General features: G+C 49.5%; 1 protein-coding gene across 1 annotated transcript in view; it reads left to right on the forward strand.

Moving 5' to 3' along the window:
- Positions 1–2,614: 2,614 nt before the first annotated feature.
- Positions 2,615–17,763, forward strand: part of LOC144178205 (aminopeptidase N-like) — a 39,825-nt gene continuing 24,676 nt past the window's right edge. The window contains exons 1-6 of the mRNA XM_077705865.1: positions 2,615–3,634; positions 7,869–8,104; positions 9,460–9,615; positions 9,732–9,837; positions 10,442–10,562; positions 13,405–13,547. Coding sequence (XP_077561991.1) covers positions 2,882–3,634; positions 7,869–8,104; positions 9,460–9,615; positions 9,732–9,837; positions 10,442–10,562; positions 13,405–13,547 — 1,515 coding nt within the window. The 5' untranslated portion in view covers positions 2,615–2,881. The remainder of the gene's footprint in view (positions 3,635–7,868; positions 8,105–9,459; positions 9,616–9,731; positions 9,838–10,441; positions 10,563–13,404; positions 13,548–17,763) is intronic.

The raw sequence follows: 17,763 nt of genomic DNA on the forward strand, positions 1-17,763 counted from the left end.
GGCGAGGCGCCGGTGAACAATGTGTTCATAGATCTTGCCCAGGCAGGAGGTGAGGGCGATGGGTCGAAGGGTGGTGGCGGAGATGGGTTTGTTGGGCTTACGGACAAGTGTGATATCTGAGTGGCACCACTGCGAGGGGTACATACTGTCCCAGTCCCAGTGGGCCACTGTCCCAGTGGTTGTTGTAGTAAGTGAGGAGGTCTTCAAGGGTACAGCCCAAGAGGTTGCGGACAGTTCGATAGGTAATGCGGTCTCTGCCCGGGGTGGTGTTGCTGGTGAGGCGGGCAAGGATGGCGTGGAGTTCGGTCATGGTGAAAGGGAGGTCCATGCCGTCGTTGGGGGGTCCGGTGTGTTGAAGGGATGATGGGATGGGTGTCTGGATCACCAAAGAGGTGCAGTCTGATGGTGCGGAGAAGCTCGCGAGGGGGTTCCGAATGACTGCGGATGAGTTGATGGATGCGGTGCGTTGACTGACGTTGAGGGGAGTGGTTGTCCAGGAGGGAAGGTAGGAGGTGCCAGGTCTTGTGGGTGTGGAGGGAAGCTTGCAGGCGGGTGCAGGAGTCCCGACAGTTTTGGTTGTTAAGCTGGCTGGAGTACGTTTGGATCTGATGGTTCAGGCGGGCTATACGTTTCCTGAGGGGGTGATTGTGGCTTCGGCGCTTCCATCTTTTAGAAAGGCTCCGACGGGCATCCCACATGTGGAGGAAGTGTAGATCGACCGCCGGCGTGGCGTCTGTGATGGCTATAGATTGGGTGTGATCGAAAACCCGCTGTTCTATAGGGTCTGTGCCCAGTCGTCCAGGTTTTGGGCAATGGGTGGTAAGGGTGTAGCGGGTGGTAAGGGTGTAGGAAGGACTTGAGACGAGGGTTATAGGAGGACGAGGAGGGTACAGAGAAATCAGTGTCCCAAATGCCGGCCGACGGCACTCCAGCTCAGCGCTGCAGCCATGGTTAGAGTACCGTCCCACGGCTTTTGCATTTTTAACCCTTGGCTGGCACACGGTAAACCGTTGGCCGTTGTGGTGCAGGGGTTACGTCTTGGCTTTCTGGCACCATGATTGGTGGTTCGAGTTCACCTCTTGTTTCCTTTATTTTTTTTAGATCTCTAGTTACCATTATAATTTTTATGGCTTACGTTAGTTTCTGGCGTTTTAAAACATTGCTTTCTGTTCGTTATGCTATGTTCGGTTAAGTTGCGTTACGTTACATTACGTTACGCAGAACGAAGTTGTGTAGTAGATGAGGTTTTTGTGCAAAACGCCGGGGGACGTCCCTTTATGTAGTCATATAGTGCCGTCGGAACGCACTCTGCAGACAGCCTAAAAAAGGGACGAGTGGTGCTCGGGAAAGGGTGGATAGGGGAAAGAATGAGGAGTCGATCTTAAGGGGTAGGTGGGAGGGAAGGAAGAAGGAATGAGAAAGAGGAGGTATATGTGTGGTAGAGCAGAGAAGCAGCGCCACGCGGAAGAAGCGCTAACGCCTTCCGACGTCGTTTGTGGCGAAGCATAGAGATACATGGCCCTTTTTAAGTGCCAAGCACTTTATGGGCTCTCCTTGTCATCGTAGCTCGTCAAGCGACTGCCGGAATCAGGTTGCGCAGCGAGATAACGGACCCAAGTAGAGCCAGGTGTACGTCGTCAGGGAGTCACGCGGAGGCTTCGAAAACCACGCGGTTTTAGTAGTCATAATCGTTCGAACCTCGTGAAGCGCTGGCGCTTGTCATACATCTCCCCGTTGTTTAGCGCAAATAAAACTGCAGGTACATTTCAGGCAAAATTTGTGTATATAATCGGCAGCCCCCACGTTCATTTAGTTAGAAACGCTCGTTGGGTTGGTTTTTACGATAGTAAGCGAAACGAGCGGCAGCGCAAAAAAAAAAAAAAATGGCGCGTTCGAAATGCCGCATTAAGCCTCCAGCTACGCAAGAAAAAAATTACGCGTTCGAAATGACGCAACACAGCTGTAGTATACGAAATTAAAGCAAGCACAAAAAGAACAGAACTCCTGCTGGCGCGGTTTCAGGCAGGGGGCGCGCGAGCACTGCGAAGGCTGGAAATATGAATTGCATATTCATCAAGAGAGGATTGAGACAGGGCGGCAAAGAGCGTGATCGGTGGTAGCAGTGAGCGGATAACGGCGCCACCACCCACTATGGCGAATCACTGCTCTGTACTTCCGACAGCTTTCACATTGAGGGGAACGGCTTTTATTTTTTTTTTGTAGAATCTTTCGATTTTATTACTATTTCTTAAGTTATCACGCAGATTATAACGTCCTTGGTAAATGATCCAGAAAGGCATTTTGCCTTTAAAGAAGCCAAGAGCATTTCAAGACAAGTTTTTCCAGGCCTGTTTGGAACTTGAGGCAGAAACCCTAGAGGAGCGCTTTGAAGTGCCCGCCTGCGCGCCGTAGTGGCCACACGACGGGATAGGGAGTGAACGGCTGTTTTTGACACTTAGCGAGCGCCGGTGAAAAGAGCGCTGCGTGCACGCGTTGCTCCGTGTAATGGCGCTGCTCACCCTTCTCGAGCACGGTTACGTGTTGGGCATAAACAGGAGTGTCGAGATGCATGCCGCACACAGCAGATGCCCGCAATGGAGCATGCGTGATGAAGCGATGTCCAGCAGCCAGCTATCGCTGTTTTCCCCCTTGGCGCGAGAGCGCGGTAGCTCAAGAGCCTCCTTCCCTTTTTCTGACAAGCACGCTCTCTTTTCACGTGATCCACAAACAAGCTTGAGTGGACACTGTATTTTGATGCTTCCAGTAGGAATAAGATCATAACTGAAAAAAAAAAATCGCGAGCACGTTTTTCGTGGTTACGCATGTGCTTAAAGGCAGGTGCACGTCTACAGGCACTCCCGTATCCCAGGAAAAAACAAACATGAGCCTCCGTCTAGAGAGTGAGCGGCGACAGCGTCCCCAGAGCAGCTACACCGTCGACACGCCAACGTGGGACGCCAAGAGCCGCTGTTGCGGATCTCGCACCATCCCCTACGTCGGAAACCGCAACGGCACCATCGCGCTGGTAGCCTTCGTGGTGGCCGTCTTCATCGTCATGGGCACCTTCGCCTTCGTGCACAACGGCAGCCGTGCCATGCACGAGACGACCGTCCTGGAAGAGACCCCGCCCACCACCAACCCCGTGTCGGACTTCGTCGTGCGTGCGCGCCACCAGCCACGGCCTCCCGCCGCCACCGCCGCTCGGCGCGCTGTCAGTCATGCTACGACCGGAGCACGACCCCGAGAAGAAGGGACGAAGCGCACCGCAAAGAACCTGACGGAGGCGCCGTTGAAGGAGCAGGCCGCACCGGCCGCCTTGCCCAGAAGCTCGGAAGGTCGCCGCGAAACCACGACGCCAGGCGCGAGCCACTCTTTGCCAGAGGCCGAGACGGTAATAAAGCGGCGTTCTGGGCCAGCGAGGCCACCGTCGCTGCGGCCTGTCGAGGACGCGGGAGAAGTCGAGGGGCCGATGGCGCTGCTGCCTCTGCCGGGCACGCTGGTGCCGGAGCACTACAGCGTGCTCGTGCACCCGCACAGCGAGGGTGAACACTTGGTCTTCACCGGAGTGGTCAAGATACGGGCCAGGTGCCTGGAGAGCACTCGACGGGTTACGCTGCACGCCGCCAACCTTCAGGTTTGTACGCGCTTAGTGGTCCATTCTTAATGTAACGAAAAAAAAAACAGCAGCCGGAGCGGTATTCGCACAATCTTTGCAAAATGAAGAGGAGTTGTGGAGACCACAACTATATATATATATATATATATATATATATATATATATATATATATATATATATATATATATATATATACATAATATTGTTCATTCAGATACTGTTAGCCCTAACGAGCTGTTACAGGAATAAGCAAGTGCATAAGTACATCATAAACGACACTCCTACGCACAAAAGGTACGCAAGCCACAGCGCAACGCACAAGGGAAAAAAACTAAAGCTAGTTTAAAAATATTTCCCAGTGTTTTACAAAGCTACCAGTGGCATTTGGCTCAACAAACGCTCGGGGGTCAAGGTTATTCCAGTCCATAATAGTTGTGACAAGAAAGGAATGGAAGAAAGGAAAAACATCAACCCTTGGAGAGTAAGGCAAAACACTATTCGGATGATTGATGCGGGGGACACTCGTTTGGGAAAGTGCACATATAATTCAGCGCGTAAATTCAGTTGGCCATTGTATGGTTCGTGAAAGAATTTAAGCCAGGCCATTTTTCTACGCGACGCTGGTAGCGGATGTTCAGCTTTGCCAAGTAAGGCAGTCACCGACTGATTCCTGCGATACGCTGCATAAATAAACCTAGCAGCCATTCGTTTAACTCGCTCAAGCTTACTTATTTGATGCTTTTGATACGGGTCCCAAATAAGGCTTCCATATTCCAGAGTCGGTCACACAAACGTTTTGTATGCCATTAGCGACAATTGCGTCTCTGAGCTTTCGTCTAAAAAAACTAGCTGTGTTTGGGCAGTACATATATACCCCATATATTATCAAATGTGTTGATTCAATTCAAAGTTTTGGCAACTGTGATACCAAGGTATTTCAGCTTACTCGAGCTTGTTATGCCATATTGAAAAGATGCACAGGAGCCTGGACCTAAGCGGCCAGCTGATTGCTGAATTCACCTGTGCAGAAATAGATAACCACATTTTTAAAGCCTCCTAAAGTTCAAAGACTCTACGAGATAACGTAAGAGACGACAGATAAGTGTCCTAATTTGAGCTTTGTGTTAGCCTAATCTTTGTCTTCTAAAGCAATTTGATTTCAGATGAACAAGGCAGGAGCAAACGTTCTTTTTTCTCTGTTCCCTTTCAGCTCGTTACATCGCTGTCACAATTTATCTTGCGCAATTTACACATTTCGCGCTTCTGAGAATTGCTTGCGGTCTCAAGATGGTCGTCCAAAAATGTCTCGTAATAGAGCGTTCAGCCTCCGGACAGGATTTCAGCAGACAAAAGTTTTGTTCTTGGGGACTGGTCGTGCGGCCGCCTCGATTTTTTTTTGTTGTTGTTGTTTCCTCCCTGCACATGCTCACCACGACACCCGGATGAACAAGCTTGTACTATCGTAAAAGGCGTTCTTGTGTTGTTTGTGTTAATATTGTGTTATGATTGTGTTATTTATCATCGTCCTATTAATAGCGAACATGATGTAGATATCCTTTAGTCAGATTTAACTCCAATTACGGAATGGTGCGAGAAGTGACTAATGTTCATAAATGTTAACAAAACATCGCTCATTTCTTTCAATCGCCGCCAGACGTACCCATGGCATGCATAACTACTTCCTGAATGGGTCAGTTATATCATCTGCTCCTTCATATAAGTACTTGGAAATTACCTTTTCTCAAAACCTGTCATGGTCTGTCCACATTACACATATAACAAACAAAGCTAACCGGGTACTGGGCTACTTATACGACGTACACTCAAACTTGCTCCAGCCGCTGTTAAAATACTAGCCTACACTACTCTTGTGTGACCCAAACTGGAGTACGCATGTGCACTTTGGGACCCTCATCAATCTAACCTTTCATCTTGCATTGAATCAGTCCAAAATCGTGCCGCCCCGTTTATTAGGTGCGGAGCACCTTAGGACCTCACAATGTCCGTCCGCGTCCGTGCGCATAGCATTTGCAATCGCAAAAACTCACACAGGCACCGGCAGGATTGGAGCCTGTGTCTGGTAGACCAGACAGAATTAGTGTCAGTCGTCTTACCCACTGGGCTACGACCGTGAGTTTGTGCCCGAGTGTCAAACGGCTTACTCCCTCACCTGTAACGATGTGCAGTGCATTAGGACCTCCCAATGTTCGTCAGCGTCCATGCGTGCGCACACCACCATCAAGCGAAAATCTGCGGAAACTACCTAAAACGGTACAAGAACACTCCAAAACACTCCAAAACAGGCACAAACATAACTTAGCAACGAGAAAACGCGCAAAAACACGGGTGTAGTCAGGTTGTGATCAAGTTGTAATACATAGTGACTGCATCGAACAACGCTAGATGGCGCTACGCGTAAACACGAGATGGCGCCGCGGTGCACCGCGCAGGTTCCGGAAATCACACACCCTCTTCCCGCCATGGACGGAAACGAACGTAAGAAGCGTCACGCTGCTACTCAACGTCTACGAAGACGAGCTTCCTCGAATATGAAAGCGCGGCAAGCGGAGGCAAAGCGACTAAAATCGAATGACGGTCGGGGTGCAAACCGGGGGCCGAATTCTCTAAAAAACGGGCGTCGCTTTGAAGCGACGGGTTAGCGCCATTGAAATGCATGTGTTGTGGGGTCGGGGCCGTCGCTTTGCGGTGCTCCTCATGAGGGGTGATCCTGAGAAAAGCAGTGTGGCAAGGGCGCGAAGTGACAAGCGAAACGACGGGGGGCAGTGGGTGTCGCTTCGCGCCCTTGCCACACTTGTTTTCTCAGGATCACCCCTCATGAGAAGCACCGCAAAGCGACGGCCCCGACCCCACAACACATGCATTTCAATGGCGCTAACCCGTCGCTTCAAAGCGACGCCCATTTTTTAAAGAATTTGGCCCCGGATGTCACTCGGGACGCAACTTGGATGTCATTTCGAGTCCCCGTACTCCGCACCCTCGCCATCATCCACGGAGTGGAGATGCTGCCATTTTTTTAATGACTACTCATACCACACCAGCGTGACCGACCTTAAGTCTAAAGCTGACCTACCAAATCTTGCAACAAGACGCAAAAGTGCCCGCATATGTCTGATTCTATCACTCGTCTCTTGGTGACTCTGTCATCACGCACGCTCACCGCCACTCATGCCGGATGAGTGACCCCAAGGCAGTTTACCCGCCGCATGCCCATCCTTCTGCGCATCTTCATTCTGTCTTCATTCAAACAGCCATAGACTGGAACGGCCTCCCCATTGAAGCCACGCACCACTCCGATGCCGGCAATTTCAAACCAGCCATCGAACGCATCATCCTTCTAGAAGATTGACGACCTCATGTAATACCCCTCCCTGAAGGCATTTGAGGATGTAATAAATAAGTAACGGTAGTTCTCGGACTACGAAAAACTGAATAGTCGACCGCGCGAAAGTTTGCCTACCGCAGTTATTTTCTAAGGATCATATCGATTTTACTTTCGAGGATGGTATTGAACGCGACGTAAAAAATATCGCTTACTTGTCGTATAGTTCTCTGACGAATAGTTTCTTGGAGTTTGTGAACTTGTCTGCTTCCGTCGCTAACACTGTCATCGAGTTCAGCCTATCTCTGTTGCATGCATGGAAACGCCGATAAGGGCAGTGGCAGGACTACCCAATGGCAGACTGGACCAAAGTTACTCAGGTGACCAAGCCACTCCCCCACCCCCTCCCCCTCACAAGCCTCCGGTGCTTCATATTTTGATATAAAATATATTATCTCTGGAAAAATGACTCGCTAGCGATGCATTTGTGTCTAGAACAGAAGCGCATCTCAAGGAGATTAGTGTGTGTTTGGGCTTTGTAAGCTGGTTGCCTACTCCCCTGCCCCCCCCCCCCCCTCAAGAAAAAAAGATGGAAGAGGGAGCGAACGCTGCGCGAAGTGAAAACCGACGATGATCGAGCCGCGGGTGCCAAGCGGAAGCGCGATGCCCGTCGGAACCCCAAATATCGCGAGGCGGAGAACGCAAGGCGTCGGCGCGGCTACAATCCCTCTGAACGCTTCCCCGGAGCGACGGCGTGGTTTGAGCTTGTGGCCAACCAATAACCCACAAACATCCACCTTCCCAGAATGGCATTCAGAAAGCGCAAGTTTCGCGTTTTTTTTTTTTTTTTTTGTCTCCAGCAGGTCATATGCACTTGCGCGTGCATCGTTGCGCAATTGAAACGCCCGCAGGTGAACAGCGCCAAGGTGATGTTCAATGTGATGGTGGCCAACAGAAGTGCGGTGCACGAGATCCCCGTCAGGCGCGTCGAAACGAACAGCAGCGGGCAGCAGATGACACTCACCCTGTCCAACTCTCTCCATGCGCAAATGACGTACGACATCTCCATAAGCTACGCCGGGGTCGTGACTCCCTCGCCGAGGGGCCTCTACAAGGCCGCGTACACGTTGCGCGACGGAACCAAACGGTAAGCATTGATGGTGCCTGTATACCTGTGAGTGGGCAAGCGCTGGGACACATCAAAGTTCAGAGCAAAAACTTTGCCATCCCTTCCTAAAGAATGTTCAGAGAAGCGCGGAAGCTTTCTCACATCGAAATTCGATTCCCGGCCGCGGCGGCCGCTTTTCTGATGGAGGCGAAAAGCAAAAACGCCCGTGTGTACGAGATTTCGGCGCACGTTAAAGATCCCCAGGTGGTCAAAATTAATCCGGAGCCCTCCACTACGGCGCGCCTCATCGTCTGCGTTGCGTCGGCGCGTTAAACCCCTACAATCAATCAATTCTCACATCGAAAGTGCGTCAGAACCTTCGCTAACAGTGCGTCCAACGTTCGCAGAAAATGCGTTTATTCGATCGCCAAATCTTCAAAGACCTAAATAGCAGACGAAGATTGAACCCGTGCGACGATTTCTCGCGCACTAAGTGCACGCATCTACGAACCGTCTTAATGCATACCGATTCAGGTGCGTCACAGGCGTGTGCACGCACTGACAGAGCAACTTCCCGCCTTCACTATACGAGTAAATACGACTAACGTTATGCGCACGGCGAATACTTGCTTTTGTTTTGTATTTGCTTGTAGCAGTCACAAATGGAGAATGGAGGTTCTCGCGTAAAAAGTAAAATTCAGCGTATAAATAGTAAACAGTCAGGCCTTAATGTATAGACTACGTGCAGGCTTGTCATCCAGACGCTATTAATTCTGGTGCCTCCCCCTTACCGTTTCCGCACATTGTCAGGTGAAAAAAAAATATTATCGTTCTACGAAATGGCTTACGCGTGCTTACCTTAGAAACGAGGTCCGAAGGACGGCGTTAATTTCTGGCCTTCAAGCTACACGCTGCTGTTTGCCGCTCCTACGGACGCGCAGGATTGTCCGGCGACTGAATGAACACTTATGTATACGCAGCATTGATTGATTGATTGTAGGGTTTAACGCGCCGACGCAACGCTGGTGATGAGGCCCACCGTAGCGGAGTGCTCCGGATTAATTTTGACCACCTGGGGATCTTTAACGTGCGCCGAAATCTCGTACACACGGGCGTTTTTGCTTTTCGCCTCCATCAGAAAAGCGGCCGCCACGGCCGGAAATCGAACCCGCGACCTCGTGCTCAGCAGCGCAACGCCTTAGCCACTGAGCCACCGTGGCGGGTCGTATACGCAGCATATTTTTTAGCGGCGTCAGCGCGGTGGACATGTTAAGTTCAAATCTTGCGTTCCAGGAGCGTTTGCGAGTACATTTGTGGGGCGCGTATAGAAAGCGATATATGATTGTGGCGCATTATTTCCTGCCGTAACGTTTGCTTGCTCCGTGAAACGGCAGGTGGATGGCGTTCACACGGCTGAAGCCCAGGTACGCCCGCCGCGTGTTCCCGTGCTTCGACGACCCTTCGTACCGGGCCACCTTTGACTTGGAAATCCTGAGACGCAAGGACTTCAGCTCCATATCCAGCATGCCCATACTCAAGGTGGAAATCAGGTGCGTCACAGGCCTCTGCACGCGCTGACAAAGGAACTGCCCGCCTATATACGCGTAAATACGACTATCGTTATGTGCCCTGCGTATACTTGCTTTTGTTTTGTTTGTGCTTGTAGCAGTCACAAAGACTACGAAAACGACGTGTTTGTGCGCACCCCTCCGATACCGACGTATCTGCTTGGCTTTGCCATCACCGACTTCGCGCCCATCGGCAAGGGAAGCGTAAGTAAATGAGTGATTATTTTTGACAACGAAGAAAGGCCATCTTTACATACTCTTTCGGGCATGCCGCTCCCGCATCTCCTAGATTTCAGTTTTATGCTTCCTGAATGGAAGCCTCGCGCTGCCTTTTGATATCAATTTACCTCAAACTTACCCAGCATCTTGCTTCGAACCGCAGCAAAACGGAGGAGTTAACGGGGCTTATTCGGGGAAAAAATGCAATACAAAAGGATTTAGAGAAAACTTTTACTTCTGTTTCTTGCGCGTGCGTGTGCGTGTGTGCGCGCGTGCTTGCGAGCATGTGCCTGTGTGCGCGTGTGAAGGTGCATATGTGCGCGCGTGCCTGCGTTTGTGTGTGCGTGAATATGCGTGCGTGTATGCGTGCGTGCGTGTGTGTGCGTGTGTATAATTTTAAACGTACACACGTGAACCAAAAAAATAAATGTGGAAACGAGCTGAAAGCAGCGACAAAGACAAAACAATGTTTTCGGGGCTTTGTTCATATGCCGGCATGTGTTTGTCGTAGTCAACCGGTAGTGGTTAAAAAGGTTTGGTTTTTTGTCAAAATACACGCAGTGTTTAGAGATATAAAACTCTGATTCAGGTCAAAGTGTGGTCTGAGCCGTCCTCCCACCTGCGCTCGGAGTTTGCGCTCCAGACAGCCTCGAGGTGCCTTGACCTTTACGAGAAGTACTTCCAGACGCCCTACCCTCTTCCCAAGCTGGGTAATGTAGTTTCCATGTTTTTGCATGCCGATTTTGCGAGCTGGTTGTTCGGCATTTATCACCTGTCCGTTGCCCTGAAAAATATGCGCGCACTATGCACACTGGCGAAAAATAATCAAGGCTTGGCCTCTTCGGCAGTGACGCCGCGTCCAATCACGCCGCTTACATGTGGCCGCGTTTCCAGCCGATTTCGCAGCATTACTAAGATACCTCGTGGCTTTGGCCTGATGTCAACTGAATAGGCAGCTCAGATATTGGCGCTCGTTGAATATCCAATAAACCAGGGGTCCCTAAAACAAAACACACAGAAGGCAACGGCGGAGTTTACGAGTGCGTTCTCCAACTGCGACGTCATTTTGTGGCGTGTGCACAGCACATACCATTGATAAAATAGAATAAAAACAGCGACCACAGTATTTTACTAGCGTAACAAAAATTATCTGTTACACGGAAGCCTTGTTCCTTATGAACAAGGCTCCCACGTGGCGCCCGAAACGTATTTTATTCCAGTGATGTACCTTGGTCAGTGTTTTATATTTTCGTCACTATCTAACTTCACCAGACGGGGCACTTCTTAAAATATGTGTTCATCGCAAAACTCGTCGACGTTACGCACAAATAGTGCCAGCATGTACAGCACGTTTTAGAAGCCCGCTAAAACATATTTATTGCTTCACACATAGGAACGCGCTACCCTGTCAAGCGTATTTCCCGTTGGGCTTCTCATACATGCCATGCGCGAAAAAAAAAAAAAAAAAGAAACATCTACAAGGCCGCCACGTGAAATGACACTTGCGCGTGTTTTGCTGCCGGGAGGTCGAGGCTTGGGCCATTTTATTGCCTGATTCACGCAGCGACTTTTCGTCTTGCGAAATGAGCGGTTTCGGACAGAATTTGTTCATGTCCTTGAAAACGGGCTTAACGCTATGTCGTCAGAGTTAAAAATAACCCCTGCCACACGGCAAATTTAATGTCATTCCCATCGAATTTCATTCGTTCAAAATGACATTTTTTGCTGCCACACGAGAAAATGTAATGACATTCGATCCAAATGACATTAGGGACCTAATGAGTTTGCGGAACCCATTCGACTGCGTTCTGCCAGCAAATATATTATCTCGACAAGAGATTCGCTTGGTATGCCCACCGAAACCAGATTACTAAAGTGTGAGTATGCATTATAATATATTAACATGCGTATATTTCTTAGTCATTTATGTATTTATATGGAACAAGCCGAATAGAGTTGTAAAAAAGAAAACTGCTAGTCTCGCTACCAGGCCAGCCTCAGCCGGTGTGGGGGGCGTCAGCGGCCATGTTTGTTTATATGCTCCAGGCTGGTGCGACCGCAGTAATTAATCGTGTTCAATAAGTTGCTGCAGGGTGCAGTAAAGGTGTGCTTTTCGCTCATTGTCTGCAAATATTGAAGCGCTTACTAGAATTTTTTCTCTGCGCAAGTTTTTCTCCATCGCAACTGCCATCATTTGCAAATGACATTTATTTTGGTCGTGTAGCAGCGCGTCAAAAAATGGCATTAAGTTAAACGAATTACAATCGATGGGAGATAGAGAGAATTGCTTTATTGAGGTAAGGAGGCCAGGTGCCCTAGGTTAAAAGGTAGGGGAAAGAGCAGTTCAGCCGACGCTCACTGTTCACACAGTTCTCTGCATATTCATGCAAAGGCTCGCTGTTCATATGGGGTTCACAATTTCCTCATTTTTTTTTTTACTTTTCACACATAAACCGGGCAGATGGAACGTGTGTGGTGCACTCTTGAGGAGTCGGACAAGCTGCTACACCATTTTGAAGAGACCATTCACAAGAGCGCATTTGGTAATCATTTCAAGGGTTGGTGGATCTTCCCGCACCCAGCGTATGTGTTCAGATTCGGATGTAGGTACCGGGCCAATGACTAAAACCTGCGCACGATTTAATGAAATAAATTTCGTGTGCCATCACAACCACAGTGTAGGTAGTGGTGGAGCTTGGACCCTGCAGGGGCTGTCCATTTGTAAATGACGTGAGGGGTGTAGGCCGCATTAGCGTAGACTTTGTTCGCGAATATTTCCCCCGAGCGTGAAAGAGGCTTGAGAAGGTCGAGGACTCCGTCCGGTGTCGCATCTTGCAAGCGTTGTCTGCTTAGTTTCTTTAGATGCCGAAGCCGAAGTTGCCAATCCGACTGGAAGGAGGGGTTGGTGCGTTGGGAACCGCGGGAGGTGCTTGAATTCGCTCCCTGGCTGCAGCGTGTGGTGCCGAAAGGTTGCCATGTGCATCCATGGTGTGCCCCGGTGTCCAGGCGATGCGAATCCTGAAGCCTTCTTCTTGTAGGTAATGACATTAAATTTGCCGTGTGGCTAGGGTATAAGTCTGTTTCAAGTGACCATGAAGTGACCAGGTTCAGTTTGATGCAACCACTTCAATCCTGACACTAAGTTAACACACTGGGGCTCTTCGCTGGTCAGTCTCGGACTCAACGCGAAATGCTCGATTCTCTGTACCACATCTGTTTTTCACACATATTTCTTTGTTGAGAAGAGCCCTCGGGGACGAGGTGGATATACGCGCTGGGTCCGTGACTGAAAATGTAGGAGTGCCACTGATAAGTCTGTTCTAGGGCTCCTGCAAAGCGTCGCTGCTGGCTTGCGTGGCGCGCAATGTGAAGGCTGGTCAGTACTTTTTATCTCTTTGTAGGTGGCTGCTCCGCATAAAACGCGGTTGTATTTTGCCTCTCTGGTCTAACTCCCCACGCAGCCTCGCAAGCGTGGCAGACGTGGTGGCTTACGCTCGCTAATGTCGGATGGAGCGAGTGGACGCAATGCTTTTTATTGACCTAATTTTGCAGATATCATCATCTCTCCCACTGGGGGAGACACGTACGAAAGCGAAGGTCTCGTTTTCATACCAAGCACATCCCTTGCGTCCAAGTTGACTCTGGACTCGAGGAAGGAGATCGAGGCTAACATTTACAGGTGCATCCTAAAGCAGGTGCGCAATCGTTACCTCTAACTCTCGCATCTTCTGGAACTGTGAGAGCAATGCTTCTTACATACATGCTTTATATATTACACCGCCTACCTAGAATTTATTGTTCCCGATAAGATCGTGCTTCAAAATCAACCGGCGAAATTACTACGAGCCCAATCCCCCAAAAAACGCAGCAGAGGGTTTTCTTTTTTTATATATAGATGCCAGATATAGCTTCCGGATATCTTGATACTTATTGCGAAAACTCCGGAGTACTCGTATTTAGAAAGCGGCGTGCCCAGAGGCTAAATACACTACATCCTGGATGCAGGCGCATCTGGCTTAACTGGGAACGCGGGCCACATGATGTTCATCCGATACTTTATAACTGCAAGCCTAACAAAGCCGGCGGAGGAAAAAGAAGTGCCGGCTCTACTTCCGGGTCCATTTAGGCCACGTTAAGCGTCGGGTCTCGTTTTGTCGCTAACACCGCCCATAAAAAAAAAAAAAACCCTTCTCAAATGTCTGGTGCATGTGCACTCATAAAAAACGGAAATTGGAACCGCGTTTGAACAGAGTTGTATGATTCTCCGGCAAAAACAAACAAAAAATAATCTCGTCACCTGCGAGAAGCCCTCGCTTGACGTCAAAAAGAAGCTCTCGATCATATTTAAGGAAGCAAGGTACGTAGTTCACCAGATAAAATTGCTATGGGAGGCATACGAAACTGGTCCTCGAAGCTTGACGCTTTAAATCTACTTCCACGCGCAATGTCAGGTGAACAAGGCAGTGGCTCGGCTGTTTTTTTTTTTTTTTTTTCACCTGGGGGTGTCTATGCACCGGTGCACAGGTGCAGTGATTTGATGCCAACGAGGTTAAAATACTAGCTTATCTGTTTTGAAATCGCAAAATGAACATATTACTCCTTAAAATTACCGCTCTTCTAGATTGGCGCAGTTGACACCGGCGGGCATTAAGAAACAGCGGTTTCGGCCTCAATAATAATGTCCTCTCATTCATACCCTCTCTCATACAAAACGGAAATAAAAAAAACCCACCGATCACGAGGAAACGGTCCTGTTGTTGGTACAGATCGAAGGTATAAAAAATTTGCATTCTGTTGGAAACGCCTAATTTTCTTGAATGGTCGGAGCCGGCGAAAAACACAAAGAGAAAAATCCGCTCTGTATAAGTGTATTATTGGCGCCTTGGCGTTTTTGCCAATGGAGATTAAACCTTTGGGGGGTAGAGGTATACAGCTTTGCTGTAAAAATTAGCAGTGCCTTAGCTCGCCTAGGCCAGGATATACGTAGCGTGAGCTAAGGTCAAGCTGGTTATTCTTAGGTTTCCTGATTGTCTAGGATTAGCTGATTATCATGCTTACTGTTGCTAAAACGATTTCCAATCCAATCCAATTCAATCCAGTCCAGTCCAGTCACTGTTCCTTGGGCATGCGCAGCACGGCTCTCCAGGAGCCACGCGAAACGGCTATCAAGCGGCTCCGGCGCACCGCCAGACTTGGCTACTGCGCAACGCAGGCGCACAGCTTAGCACGCGCCGGCGCCAGTGCGCGTGCCGCTGCTATGACGTCACTCCTCTGGAATGCGCAGACCGGCAAATGTGCAGACCCAATTCTCTACACACCCGTACTCCATTTCGATTGGATTTCCAATCCAATCCAATCCAATCCAATCCAAATCCAAGCCAAGCCAAGCCAAGCCAAGCCAAGCCCAATCCAACCCAATCCAATTCAATGCTCCTCGCGCTTGCCCAGCACGGCACTTCAAGGTCCACGCGAAACTGCTCAACCTCGGCCAGTGTAGCTTACGCTACAAAAGTCTCTTGTCTTTGACGCACAAAGCTTTTTAGCGCGAGGCGTAAGCGAGTTTCCCGGTGCATTTTTTAGTGCTCGTTACGGAGCGCTTCAGCGCGAGGCGTAAACTAGTGTCCGGTGTTTTTTTTTTTGCTTTTTTTTTTTAAGCAAAGCTTTCTTACTTTCGTAAGGCAAGGTAAGGTAAGGGATTTTGTTGAAAGAGAAAGTGGAAAAGAAGTGGACTGTGAATATTTTGAACTCATTTGGGAGTTCACCAGCATACAACCCAGTCCCGGGGAAGGGGAGAGGGGGAATGACGGGGGATAGGGGAGAACAAATGGGGACAGAGAAAGAGGGAGAGGAAGAAAGAGATAAGGAGGTCATAAGGGTGGCCGGCACGCATTGGGCTACAGCCGTTTGATGAGGTCGATCTCCTCTAGGAAGGCCAGGACAAGTCGGAAGGCTTCGCGCCGGATGGAGTCGGGGCCCGTCGGGAAAGGCAGGTCCATCATGGTGTGGTTGGGCAGCCCGAGACGCTGGAGTTGGTTGGAGTTGGAGTTGGTGTACCCGCGGCGGTACACCCCTCGAAGCGCATCGTGTGATTCGCCGGACCCGCTGTCGGCGCTACGCACAAGGCCCCGTTTTAGGGGAGAAGCACCTGAAGGCCGAGGCTTGTCCGGCGTCCGGCGTCCGTGCTCACGGCACAGCACCGTTTAAATCGAAACATCTTTATTTATTTATTTATTTATTTTATTTCATATTACCCGTAAAGGCCCTCAATGAGGGTATTACATAGGGGGGGGGGGGGGCATACACGCACTGAAACCACATGTTCAAGCAGTATTAGACAAAATAGAAAAAAGTAGAAAAGAACAAGAAAACCTGGGTTCAAAAAAAGAAGATAGAAATGAACGAGAAAAAAAAAAGAAAAAAAGAAAAGTTGTGAACAAAAGGTTCACAAAAGGTTAACAGGAACAAAATAACGGTTCACAAAAGGTTAGAGAGAGAGGGGGGGAGGGAGAGAGAGATATATAGAGAGAGCTCCTGGAGAGCCATGCTGCGCATGCGTGAAGAGCATTGGATTGGATTGGATTGGATTTGGATTTAAATTGAATTAGATTAAATTAAATTGGATTGGATTGGATTGTAAATCATTTTAGCAGCAGTAAGCACTCTTACTGGTGATTTACGGTAAGAACGATCCCCAGTGCTTCGCCCACTCGTCATCATTCACTTCGTGGAGATGCGTGAATTTTTTTAGTCTCCCACACAGCTTCCCACGAATGTGCAGCTGGGTCGTCTCGGGCAGTGTGGCTCATCTTACGCCGCGTTCGCCGAGAATGAAAGCGAGGCCGGGCCTCCTCCTGTGAGCGTTGCACGGCACCGAAAGGCTTTGGGCCGTGGGCGGCATTACAGTACATCAAAGATTAACCAAGCGAAGCCAAGACTCAACCAGACTAAGCCAAGCTTTTGGTTTGCATATCCAAGGTTAGCTGGGCTAAGCAGCAACCAATTTTTTAGTACGCGTTAGGTTGTAGCGCGAGGCTTAAACGAGTTTCCCGGTGTTTTAGTACCATGACTACATGCAACAACGAGTGTGACGATGACGATTACGACGACAGGAGACGCCAACAGCACCAGCCCCTAAGGTACTTCGCCCCTGCAAACCGGCAGAAACTCCGAACTGTGGGATAAATGCGTAAGGCGCTCTGCCATACACTGGGCCGCATTAGAGTGGGCTTCACTGCTACACTCAAGCATTGCGGGGAAATGCTTATGGGTCGGTATCAGAAGTCTCATTTCGAGGTTGATAAACCTAGCACATTTTATTAAATGCCTTCATAAGATCCATATGGAGCGCTATACACCTAGACCCTGCAAAGTCGGCTTCATGCTAGAGGCACATTTATTGGCGGGAAAACAAGGGGCAATAGAAGAGGTTCGCTGTGAAAATGTGAAGGCCCTGGCGTCTTTCAACAACAGCCTTTCCTTGTGCCGCGAAAGTGTGACCCATCAAGCATTTCAGATGGACAGACGCGGCCTTCCTCGTTGTGTCCACGTAAAAATGTTTAATATCGCCCACATTCCGAATACTAAATGCCTTGAACCTACCAGAACTGAAGCAGCAAAGGTTTGGGAGGCAGCGATATTTTTATCGCGTCGCTTGTCGTAACGCAGCATGTGAAGGCCGCGTGGCAGTCGCACGTGGTGCTTAGACCGCTGCAGAGACGCGGCAGTATACCTTATGACGTAAGGAACATCTTCACAGCTCGAACCCGCCAGTCAGGGTGCGGCGGGAGTGGCAGGGGGTTTGTTTGTTCATAAATTCGCAGCTGTATAGCTCCAAACGCAATGTTTGCCTTTTTTTCTCCACGCCTTTTCACCGTCGTTCTGCTCATTGGAACGTGCTGTACCTTTCTCCAA

The sequence above is a fragment of the Haemaphysalis longicornis genome, unplaced genomic scaffold, assembly GCF_048455015.1.
Source record: "Haemaphysalis longicornis isolate Haplotype H1 unplaced genomic scaffold, Haemaphysalis longicornis Haplotype H1 scaffold_4, whole genome shotgun sequence".
In the NCBI taxonomy this organism is placed as follows: domain Eukaryota; kingdom Metazoa; phylum Arthropoda; class Arachnida; order Ixodida; family Ixodidae; genus Haemaphysalis; species Haemaphysalis longicornis.